The sequence below is a fragment of the Lagopus muta genome, chromosome 14 (assembly GCF_023343835.1).
Source record: "Lagopus muta isolate bLagMut1 chromosome 14, bLagMut1 primary, whole genome shotgun sequence".
Classification (NCBI taxonomy): domain Eukaryota; kingdom Metazoa; phylum Chordata; class Aves; order Galliformes; family Phasianidae; genus Lagopus; species Lagopus muta.
Window position 1 is genome coordinate 4,571,925 of NC_064446.1, and position 12,157 is coordinate 4,584,081.

The following is a 12,157-nucleotide window of genomic DNA, read 5'->3' on the forward strand; positions in this document are numbered from 1 at the left end:
GCTCTGCTGTGAACCCCTGGACTACAATCGCAGCCCTTCTCTAAGGGGAGCAAAAGTCACTGATTTATTTTGGTTATGACTTTTTCAGGGCATTAATTCTAGCACAACACATTTCTTAACAGTATCTGTAATGACACAATCAAGTTCTTAAGTTTTATTACAGGTAACTTCAATGAGCTGCAAAGCACAACATTTTTGGTCTATCAAACAATCTAACAAAGACAGTTAAGTAGTGGCTTAGTTTGACCATACAGAATAAGATGTCACGAGCTTGAATTTAACTCTTTTCTTACCTACACACAATTCAGGATACCTCAAATTTGAGAATTTCCTCCCTAGTAAAAGGGATGTGAACTCTAGCAGCTCAGAGAAAGCACCACTAACCATACCAGCAGTCATTCAGTTTATCCCTGCCATGGAAATCAACACAGGACCTTTGCACTGCTTCTGATGGTCTTGTCACAAAGACAAATTCCAAGGTAAGAACAAACTCCAGATCACTGCTGCCTAGTCGGACTCTTCAGTACAGCCAAATCTTAGAGAGGTGTGTCCACATTATCAGCTTGAACATGACTGTTGATCTGAAGACCGCAAACAAACAGGTCTCAAATCCTTGTTTTAGAGGGGGAAGAGTAGCTCCCAATATGCAGAAAGGCAGGCAATTTTGTGGTTTTCCATTCAGTGCATTTTAAAGGTACAAGATAATGTCTCTGCAAAGTACAGTAACATGCCACTTACTGGTGTTGTGGTCTATGTAATAAACTCCAACCTGAGGGTCATACGCTTCTTCCCATCCTAATGGCAATTCATCACTAATGCAGTCAGCAAACGTTAGTGGCTTCGTATACCTGAAATGCAAAATATTTAGGATTAAAAATACAACACTCCCACATGTCAATTCCAAGAAGAAACCAAGTCCCTTTTTGGTATAAAACACTGAAGAAGTTGAAAACTATTTTAAAGCTTCTGCTCTTACTTAATAACATTCCCCAAACCCTTCCCTTTCTTCATCTGAAGTTACAGCAAAATGAATTCACTGTGAAAGAATGTCCGAGCCTTCCTGGCTCAGGCAGTACTATTCAAAGGAACACGAGAAACTTTGCCAGAAACAATCCCAATCTCTTCACTGAAAGAACAAGATTGTTTGCAGGCCAGTCCTGTATCCAAATAAGTAGACAAGAAGAGAAGAAGCAAGATGAGAAATATAATTTGCATAGCATGAATAATTAAGACTATACAATCAATAGCAAGTGCTGAGGACTGTGGGATCACTCCAGTCATTTGCATTGCAATATGTTCTGTTTCAATACTGACAAACTAGAACAGTTTCTCTGTATCATAAAAACAAGTAATCCACTCAGTCCAAACAAGAATCATTTCCACAAAATTGCTCTGATGAGTTTCAGCACAGGCAGCAGCTCTCTGAAGGCTTGCACAGCTAAAGCAAAGCTCACTTCTGAGCTCAGCCTTACAGACTTCAATTACTGAAGCTGCACTCCTTCCCTCCCTTTGACTCTGAGCTCACAAGGTTCAGCTCATGCCAACAAGGTGAGCTCAGAAGCAGGGCCTTGGGGCAGCAGACACAGGATGCAAAGCAAAGCACCAAGTACCTTCTCCAGCTGTTATGCTGCACACACCATGAGCATTGCAGCCAGAAGAGTCCGAGCAGGTCTGTGGGAAGTCCTTCAGATCCCAAGAAAATTCAGCAGGACTGAGAGCTCTGTAAGCTGTAGAGTTCTGAGCACACTTCAACAGAGCTTATCTGGAGGCACTATGCAGTGAACCAGGAACCCACGTTAATAGCTGAGAACCATGTGTCAGCAGAATAGGGCATTCTAGGAACAAGCCTCCAGATTTAGAGGTTCAACATAAAACTAACATTTAAGATGACTAATGCACGTCCCCAAAACATGACCTGGAAATCCGGTACATGGCAAGACCAATGTAGAAACACGTCCAGGAAAGCTGCAGAAGCCAATATCCTCTCTATAGTTACCTGCCTTTGCACTTCTTTGAACACACTGCCTTTGCCATGTGAAGCAGTGCATGAACCACCAGTCTCTCAAATGGAAAATGTGAAGAATTATATCACAAAAAGAAGAAAATCAGAACTTCCCAGCACAGAACTGCTGAAAGTCCCTTTATCACTCAAATTCTACTGAAAGGTTTGTTGCTTTTACTTTTTAAGAAGATTATTTAGACTGTTATCAATACCATAGAACATCCATACAGAAAATGGATTACTCTGAACAATCTCAGTATTGCTGACAGCTAGATGTGCATCATCAGGATGCCTTCTTCCCAAATGCCAAGCGTGTACTTCAGCCACTCAGTTCTTTCAGCTGGAGTCCTGGAGAAGGCAAAAAGGTGAGATCACTCTAATCTAGCAAGGACAGGAGCCAGCCCAGTTCTTCTGGGAGACTTGCCAGCAGGTACTGGGGCTCAGAAGCACAGAGTCACTATTAAAGCTCGGAACATCTCCCAAAAAGCACCCACCACCAACCAGACTAATGTTGGCTCCCATTGCTGATAGCAAACTTGCAACTATCCCATTTATGCAGTTAAGGAAGTATTCATTAAAGGAAAAATTTGACATTCAACTAGCAAACAAAGAAGTAATTAGCCTCAGAATTAACAACATAATTTCATTTATTACAGACAACATATGTCATATAGCTATTTCCTCAAATAACTGCAGCTTTAGAACCAAATCACTCTTCTAAACTCCTTCCTTTGGTGCTGCAGAAAGAAACTGGCACATATCAAAGAAACAATGCTACAATGACAGATGAAAGACATGCAGTGTGGTGCACAGCCAGATTAATGAAGAAACAATTACAAGGGAGATATTACTTTCCTTTAAGATAGTGTGATTTGTGCATTTGTTATGAAGACAAATACTTCAACTTCCAACAGGAGCCCAAAAAATCAAGTGTCTTCCTAAGCACACCCACAATGCAGCACAATCTATTAAGGTAGGAAAAGGTAAAGCTTTTCTCATACAGCAAGTCACAATTCAGTCCGAGTGTAATTTCTGCAAAAACAGCAGAGTTTCTGCATATGGGAAATTAAAGCCAGGACACATCTGCAGAACGACTTCTTTTGAAACATCTCATTTGCAATTCACAAAGCTTCCTCACAGCCTCGGAAAAATCTCATCAACTCAGTCAAATATATTATCATTTAATTGGCCTTCACTGTAGCTAGACTCAACTGTCTAAAAGAATTGACTCCTTTCACCCACTGTGCATGCACTACAAGGAAAAGAACCTACAGAAGTATTTATGCATTCCTCACTGTCCTTGGATAGAGAACCTCCAGACACATTCATCCAAGCTTCCCAGGGAAAGCAGCACATGTAGAAGTTCAGAAGGTCCTGACTATGCATGACTTCTGGTCTCCAAAGAGGAAACCAGAATGCGTGTGGGGGGTTGCTCACACATCAAACAACTTCTATTAAACCCAAGCAAGTCTAGTTAGAAGTGACACACTTTTAGGCACATCTTCCAGCTACACTAGGTTTGCCCTGACACCTTGCCTGTGGCTGCCTTTTCCCCTTCTCAGAGTACAGAACATTCATTCAGCAAGCTTCAATCAAGGTTGGTGGGGTTTTTTTTGGATTTTTTTTTTTTTTGGTTTTTTAAATAGGAGCATTTAGAAACAGCACATCAGCTTAGTTTTATCGATTCATAACACCTAAGCTTTTAATGTGTTACTTTTTCATTTGATCTTATATTCAGGAAATTCAGCTGTAACTTCCAGAAAGTGTAATGGATCATTAAGATACCTGGAAACTAGGTGTCCTTAGCAACCAACACCCAGCAGCAAGCCAAGGGCACTGCTTCAGAGACCAATCCTGATAACAGAGGTAAAAGATAACAGCCCCACATGGCGCACTACCCTGAGAAGTATCATTTGGTCTTGAGGCAGAAACAGGAGAGAGGAAGCCTTAGCCCAAGCTTCCACTCATCACCCCGTAAATGCGTGGAGACGCTTCCACCTCTATGAAACGTTTGCCCATAACTCCTCCAGTATTCATACATCAAATGATTTTCAAATTTCTCTTCCACAGCAGGAAACAGTTTCCTAGCTCTGACTGCCATTTTTAATGAGAGGTTTCTCTATTTCTTATGATTTTTTTACATATCACCTCCAGCTCCTAGTACAGATAAAACTGGAAGCCAGCATTATCATGCACAAATACTTAAATTCAACCCTGCTCATCTCGGATTTGGAAAGCGTTTCTACTATCTCCAACTCTGCTCTTGTCAACCAAAAGCCTCATTACACAGGAAACTGAAGGCAAATAAGTCTTGTATAACAAGATTTTGATTGACAGTAGGCTTGTTAAACACAGCTGTAACATCACAAAGGTTTCTTAGTGAAGTGGCAAACAGGTGAACTGTGCCATTTACAGATTTGAACTTAATACTATAAAGATATCAGAAATCAATTCCTGTAAAAATAATGTTACATGTTAGCTTCAGCTACTGCATTTCAGTGCCAACTACAAGCCCCCAGCAATCTGACAGAACCATGGTGCCTTTCAGTTAAGCTGTGTGTACAGACACGTATTCATATGCACACATACGCAGGAAACAGCGTGCTTAGGTCACAAAGACAGTTTATCAACCATCAAGGGACTGTCAAGTTCCTGCCTAGTACTTAAACCCACTTAATCCCCATATTTGCAGGGCTCCTCAAACCACCACAGCAAAGTAAAGGCATTCCAAGAGAAGAGCTTTATTTCAGTCAGTTCCATACAGATCACATGGCCTTACACAGAAATCCTTCACGACTCTCCATGGGTGAAACTACAAAGTTAGGGATTACCAACAGCACCACACTGACTGCAGAGCTCAATGCGCATCGAGGTGAGGCAGCTCTTGCAGGCAGCAGATCCTTGCAGCCACTGCAATGTCCACCACAGACTAGCAACTGCAGCAGCTGCCTTCAGTTTTTTCTTCCTACAAGCACACAGCTTCATGGACAAGTACCACCTCAGGTTGGATATTAGGAAAATTCCTTCTCCAAAGGAGGGCTCAGATGCTGGAACAGGCCGCCCAGGGAGGTGGTTGAGTCACCATCCTTGGAAATGTTCAAGAAATATTTATATGTTGTACTAAGGTACATGGTTTAACAGGGAAGCATTGGTAGTAGGTGGATGGTTGGTGGTCTTTTCCAACCTTGGTGATTCTATGAAACAAGATAAGAAGTTACCAGTTCTGGCAAATATTTCAATTCATAACATTTATTTTACAGCATCAGTTTCTGAACCAAACAATTTGTGGGAGAAGGCTTGAAGTCAGGTTTTATTTTTATAGAATGATAGAATGGCTTGAGTTAAAAGAGACCTCAGATCATCTAGTTCCAACCCCCATGCAATGGGCAGGGTTGCAAACTGTTAGTTCAAGCACTTGGTCAGGCCGCACAGGGCCCCATCCAGTCAGAGCCAGCGCATCTCCATAACCACTCTGAGCAGCCCACGCCAGCACTTCACCGCATTCTCAGTGAAAAACTTCCCCTGGCATCTAATTACACATCCCCTCCGTTAGTTTAAAACCATCTCCCCTGTCCTATCACTATCTACTTGTGAAAAGTTGATTTCCTTCCTGTTTATAAGTTCCCTTCAAACATTGGAAGACTGTAATAAGGTCTCCCCGGAGGCTTCTTTTCTCCAGGCTGAACAAGCCCAGCTCCTTCACCCTGTCCTTGCAGGAGAGGCACTCAGGCCCTTTGATCATCTTTGTGGTCCTCTTCCAGACCCCTTCCAAAACCTCCACATCTTTCCTGTGGTGGGGGCCTGGGTCTGGACGCCAGATGGGGCCTCCCAAGGGCAGAGAAGAGGGGGACAGTCCCCTCGCTCTCCCTGCTGACCACCCCTTGTTTGATGCAGCGCAGGACACCGTTGGCCTGTTGGGTGGCAATTACACACTGCTGGTCCACACTAAGTTTTTCATCTACCAGGACCCCCAGGTCCTCTATGGGGCTACTCCTAATCATATTCAACTGCTTTACTTGAACAAGCTCTTCACTCAGCATTTCTCTGCGTCCCACCTGCCTGACATCCCCTTCTGGCAGCATGGCAGCCCACACCATGCAGACTGGACTGGAGCAATCCAAGAGCCCACCAGCAGCCCCCGGCAGCACACATTCCCCGAGGGCAGTGCAGAGGTAAGGCGCTGCAGTGAAGGCTGCTGCCACTCAGTGGGCTGCTCTGCTGCCAGGAGCCTCACCATGACAGCATACAGAGTCTTTGTTTTTAATGAGGTCATCCTGTTCTCAAGACAGTCGATGATTATTTTTAAACTCCAGCATTAAAAATAAAATCTGTCACATTTCTGACAAGTTTTCTAGGACTGGAGCAATCTACCCCTTACAAGAGCTTTTAAAAATAGACTCCCACACATTTATTACTCAAATCTGCAATCCAGCCCTCAAACACACTGGGCTATTCGTCTCTATAGTAACTCCATTTTCCCTCAGAGCATCTCCTCTAGCTGCATAGAGGATTACCTTTGGAGGCCAAAGGTGTGGTAGCGGGGAGGCTCTGTTTTGGGATCTCGCTGGCAAACCTTTCCTCACCCACCATCCCGAGCACTGTGAAACACTCCCTTGCATTTTGCTCCAGCTGCAATGCAGGGAAAGGTGTTGAGAACAGCTCACCCCTGACAGCCAGCCCCTGAGACGTGACAACAGACAGCTGTGGGCCACTACAACTCAGCTCCCCAGCACTGTGACATTTTTAGCGGAGGAAGTCTCCCCACCCATAGAGCAGAAAGCAGCCACTAAGAGCCACCAAAGGTGGAGGTGTTCAAGGAACATTTGGACGTTGTGTTGGGGGACATCGTTTAGTGAGAACTATTGGTGATAGGTGGATGGTTGGACTGGATAATCTTGAAGGTCTTTTCCAACCTTGGTGATTCTGTGATTCAAGGACTCACCTCATCCTCTGTCTCTTCCCAGCTTCAGAAACTCCATGCATTGAGTCACCTCTGGAAGAAGCTTATTTTCCACAGTATCTTCATTTTCAACAGTTTCATTGACACCCAATAATTCAGCTATGGTCTCTCCTACTGTTTAACCAAGACATGAGAATACACCAAACAGCTCATTAAGGAGAATCTGAGTTGTACCTAAATTGCTAACTTACAAATTCTTTTATTCTTCTACAGAAACAACCTGTGTTAGCATCTAGCTGGGCAGCACACAAAGCACCAAGGACTTGCAAGGACTCCAGGAATCAGGATACACCCTGTATTCCAAGCATTCCAAATAAATGAGGGCTGGAACTAGATGATCTTTGAGGTCCCTCCAACCCAAGCCATTCTATGGTTCTATGAAATACATTCATACATTCAGTAGTAATATTAGATCTATATTACTCAAACAGACTAATGGAAGTATCAAAGTACACAATTTAACACCCCACTAAACCCAGCAAGCATCCCAGTATGCATCAGTCAACTGCTTCAGAGCTGCTTGCTCATTCTACCCATTTTTGAAAAAGCCTTGCACATTCACAAGTTCTGCTTTGCACAGTGACAGTACTTGTCTGTGCATTTCTTCTCCACACAGATTATTCACCTTTGGAAACAGAAAACTACTAAGCTATTTGTGTAGAAAAGACTATCAAAGACCAGTTACAGGTTTTAGATCATTCCTAGAGATTAACACACTGGCTCTGCTAGCAGGAGAGAGGCAGGAGGTCAGTCATACTCTCTTAATCACTCAAATGCAAAATTCCTGAGATAGTTCAAGGTTAAAAGTCAGGAAGTAGGAGCTAGGGCTTCTCACAACATTAACTTGCCTGCCGGCCTGTATATCCTGCATGCTTTCCAGAACTGATTAAACAGAAAAGATATAGAAGTGTAAGGTACAACTCTGAGAACAGTGCAGCACTACCACTCTTAAAGCATACAAGAGTTTGAGTTTAACCATGCGAGTCATTCAAGCATCCTTGGTTTTAAACAGTTAAGGCTGTTTTTTCTTGTTATTTTCTTTCCCCCCAAAGGAGTTTGACTTCAGTTCTTCCACCATCAGAAGCAGCCTTCCCACCTGCAAAGCCTGAATAGATTAATTAGAATCAAGTCAGGTCTCCCTTTCACTCAGTTCAGCTGCTTTGGAAGAAAGGGACTCTCCACTTCACAGCAATGGGTCAATTGTCTACCAAGTATCCAGCCTGAGTAGTCCAACTAGTTTCTTGATGTATTTTGAAGATTAGGAACTGGAAGGTTTGTTTCTGTTCATGCAGCCTGCGCTCCTCTGAAAGGCTGCCTACAGAGCGTGGGCAGCAACAGTTTACACGGGCAATATGCCTCAGAGATAAAGAGGAGTAAAGGACACCCTTTCCTGCCTACCTCCAGCTTATACAGCAGGGAGCCAATAGCTACTTACTAAAATACACATTTATTTGAGACTTTGGCAACATGGAAAGCACTGAGCAATATACCTCAGTCTTCAGGAAGCTGTTACGCCAGGGATGGCCGCGTGCACTCAGAACTCAGTAGTGGCAGCAGAGTAGGAACTGAGCTGCCCATTTGGAAGTGATTTTTGGTTCACCCTGCAAACAGACATTGGCAGGCACCCTGAATTTTCACTTCACACAGTACTGTTTGGCAAGTAAAAACCTGAATTCTTCAAGGAACAGCACACATCGCCTCATTTCTACCAGCATGTTCTATCCCTACTGAGGAAAAAAAAATACAGAATGATAATGAATGATTCCTGCTCCCTCACTTGATAGGGTCTTGGCAGCTCTGAAGTCCTGTCCAGGCAGGTTCAGCAATGGATCCTATCAAGCCACAGGAGCCCCAAAGAGATCAAGGGCAGTTAGAGGAGGCCAATTGCTCCTTTAATGTCTCCATGACCTCAGCACTGCCAGATGGGAGCCACAGTATTTCTGTCAGCCTCTAGAATCAGAGAGAGTTGGTCAGTATAGTCTTGGAGCAATGGAAAACAATAGAAGCAGTCTTCATACTGTAGGGAACCTGCTTTGGCAGGGGGGTTGGACTCGATGATCTCTGGAGGTCCCTTCCAACCCCTACAATTCTGTGATTCTGTGATTCTAGTTGGAAAGCCATCCTGAATTCAAGATATGGAACACAATAGTTAAGCATAAACATCACCCTGGGAACTGCAATATGTGCCATTCTGCTCAAGAAAGGTAAACCAAAACTACTTCAACAGGCCCACATAAACAATTCCTAAGAGCTTTGCTGCAGAGCTTCCTGGGGTAGTTCTTCAAGAAGTTAGTTTTTAAGTTGAGGTTACCAGTAACACAGTGTATTATGTCAACAAAGGAAAAGCACTGATACAGCTACATTTGAACTGGAAGAAGCTCCCAAGAAAAGCAGAACACTTCAGCAACACTAAGATCAAGAATGGAGTATTGCCTACCATATTACACATGGAGCATTCAGCACTCTCGGTTTCCAAGACTTCTCATCCAAGAAGTAGCCATTCTCACACCTGCCCGTGAGCCCATGAGGCACCAGCACAGCCTCAGACAGTATGATCACAACAGTATGACCCCGAAAACATTACTGAGAACAGCAACTGCTGTTTCTGGTGCTGACACAATTTCTTGATTCCTGTAAAATCATACTGTTTTAAAGTAAAAAGCAGAAATGTCAAAGAAGAGCAGATGTCTAACAGTACCACGGGAGAGTAAAGCTTCAGGGGATGAATAAGAAGCCTAATACAAAAGCATCAGGGTAAGAATAGGTTTATCACTGTTTTCACCTTGGGAAACAGGAGCATTTACCAAGTAGTTATGCCTAGTAAAAAACAGAAAGAAACAACTCCAAGCCATACTTAGTGCCATGAACAGTACAAAGCCCAAAACATACTCTCCTTCCATTGCAATGGAGTCAATACAGATCAACAGCTACTGAAGTTTACCTGCTCACTTGAGGACAGTAAAAGTGAGATTTGCATTAACAAGAGACTGAACATTCGCCCTCTCCACCTCTCACCCTCCTCAAAAGCCTCCCACCCCAGGTTCTACTAGGCACAAGAAGAATTGAGTCCCGGTGCACAGACCAGGGACCTGGGAACCACAGCTCATACAAACAGGAGCAGAACAATGGCTTGGGTGCTGAGCATGTTCGAGACTCCCCAGCAGTGCCACAGTTTCTATATTGGTGTAGAAGACTGAGAAAGAAGACAATATTCCTGAATTTAGTACAACTTTCACTGTATTTTGAATTGCAACTTGTCTGCTAACTGGGATGAGCAGTCTGCTCACATTCAACATTTAGAGTATTTTAAGACAAGATACAGAAGCAACATATGTTATTTTTTCAGAATTCAAGGGAAAACTCCTTATGAAAATTACATTTCCCCAAACCATTTCCAACTCAAATATTGTTGCAAGGAGTATTATCTGAGGCTTTTTATGAGCACAACATTATGGATTTAATCTGTATCAATTGTTCAAAGAGGATAGGAATAGAAAGGCTCAGCAGTTAAGTAGAAGCAATAAACCAGACCGTGACAAATTGTAACCGGGTGCCAAAAATGCAAGGTGGCATCTTTAAAGTGTGTGTGCCTGTGCATGTGGGTGTTAAATTGTCATCTGTTTGGAATGGGAAACTGACACAGTTATTTTGCTGCAGAAATGAGAATGCTGCATGCTTTGGCCTAAAGCAATTAACCAGGTTTGTACCTAATGAAGCGTGTCCCAAATGTATTTATTTTCAAGTGCCTGGTCTCCAACTGGACTCCACAAAGCTACCCACAGTCAAAGCTTTTTCTCTAGCTACTCCTCAGAAATGCACAGCTTTTCTTACCAGCAAGTGAAGACAGCATAGATGCTCACACTCCAAACTGCGGCTGTGCACTGCGCACATCTATGCTGCCACAGAAGCACTTCACTGCCTATACACCACTTCAAAAAGCAGTGTTAGTGCCCTGTGTGTAACCACAGGCTGTGCAGCAGGGGAAGTACACTGCCGAAACTGAGATATACACTGGAGAGTAGATATAATCTAACTGCACCTGAAACACAGACAGCATCTATCAGTAGTTAATGTTCCCATGCCACCTGCCCTGTAGTACTTCAGACACTTGTGGGATCACGCAACCTGGTGTTATTTCCATTTCTTTTTATCTGCTGCATCTCACCTCCTGAAGGGAAGGCAGTGCCCCCACCACTTAGCAGCACTGACATCCATCTCCCACATTAATATTTTCTTTTTTAAAGGGAACATTTCTACGTAGTGCTAGCTTCCTATTCTCATTACCAAGTTCCTGCCTGGTAACTGGTGGTTAACCAGCAGGAGCAAGAGCATCTCCATTGCTGTGAGCAGAGGCCACACTTCACAGTACCAGCTGAAAATAGAATTCTGAAGATCATTAGCACACATCCAAATTCCTAGCACACATCAGACCTCTAAAATGGAAAGTCTGATAACTGAGGAAACATTTCTGACCAAATGCTGTAAGAAAAGCATTTATAAACAAGTCACCTAAGACAATAGCAAACACCTCAATTCCTTTAATGGAAGATAAGCAGCACAGAAGTTCACATAACCAGAAGAAAGACATTACTATTTTATCCCTGTAGAGAAAACATTGAGTTTAAGTATCTGCTCCCAAAGTTGCAGCAGCCACAGTTCTGGAAGTGCCACAGTCACAGTCAGGCTGCAATGGAACTATGGTTCCTTCAGGAATGCAGCATTTATCATTTCATAGCACCTATTCATAGTAATAAGCATCAGTTTCTTTTTCATACCACAAGAATTGTTTTACTGGACTGTGAAGCTATGTACTTTTCTGGGATGTGCTCCAGGATTAAATGCAACAAAAAAGCATTTCAGAACAGAATCCATCTGTTCTCAGGCAGCACAATTTCTTTACCCAAGCACTCCATGCGACTGTACAAGAACACATGCTAGTAGAGGGGAGGAGGGGAGAATCTACAGCACAAATACATTGACAACTGAGCCAGGCAAATAGTTGCTGCCACAAAAAGCAGCTCTTCCACCTTCCAACCTGCACACCCTGCCCTTGGCTCTGGTTCCTTCCCGCAGCTCTGCCCTCCCCTATCATACCCCAGACCCTCCCACAAGTTGCTCCCAGTCAGTAACACAGATTTTAATGAGAGTCAATTCACCCCCGAGTTACTGGGGCTCTCAGCAGTCAGCTGCACACC

At 43.4% G+C, this 12,157-nt stretch overlaps 1 protein-coding gene across 1 annotated transcript in view; it reads right to left on the reverse strand.

Annotated features, from left to right (window-relative positions):
* The window catches only part of WWC1 (WW and C2 domain containing 1), a 62,159-nt gene that overhangs the window by 34,512 nt on the left and 15,490 nt on the right, over positions 1 to 12,157 (reverse strand). Inside the window, exon 2 of the mRNA XM_048960713.1 lies at positions 739 to 848. Within this exon, the coding sequence (XP_048816670.1) occupies positions 739 to 848 (110 nt within the window). The remainder of the gene's footprint in view (positions 1 to 738; positions 849 to 12,157) is intronic.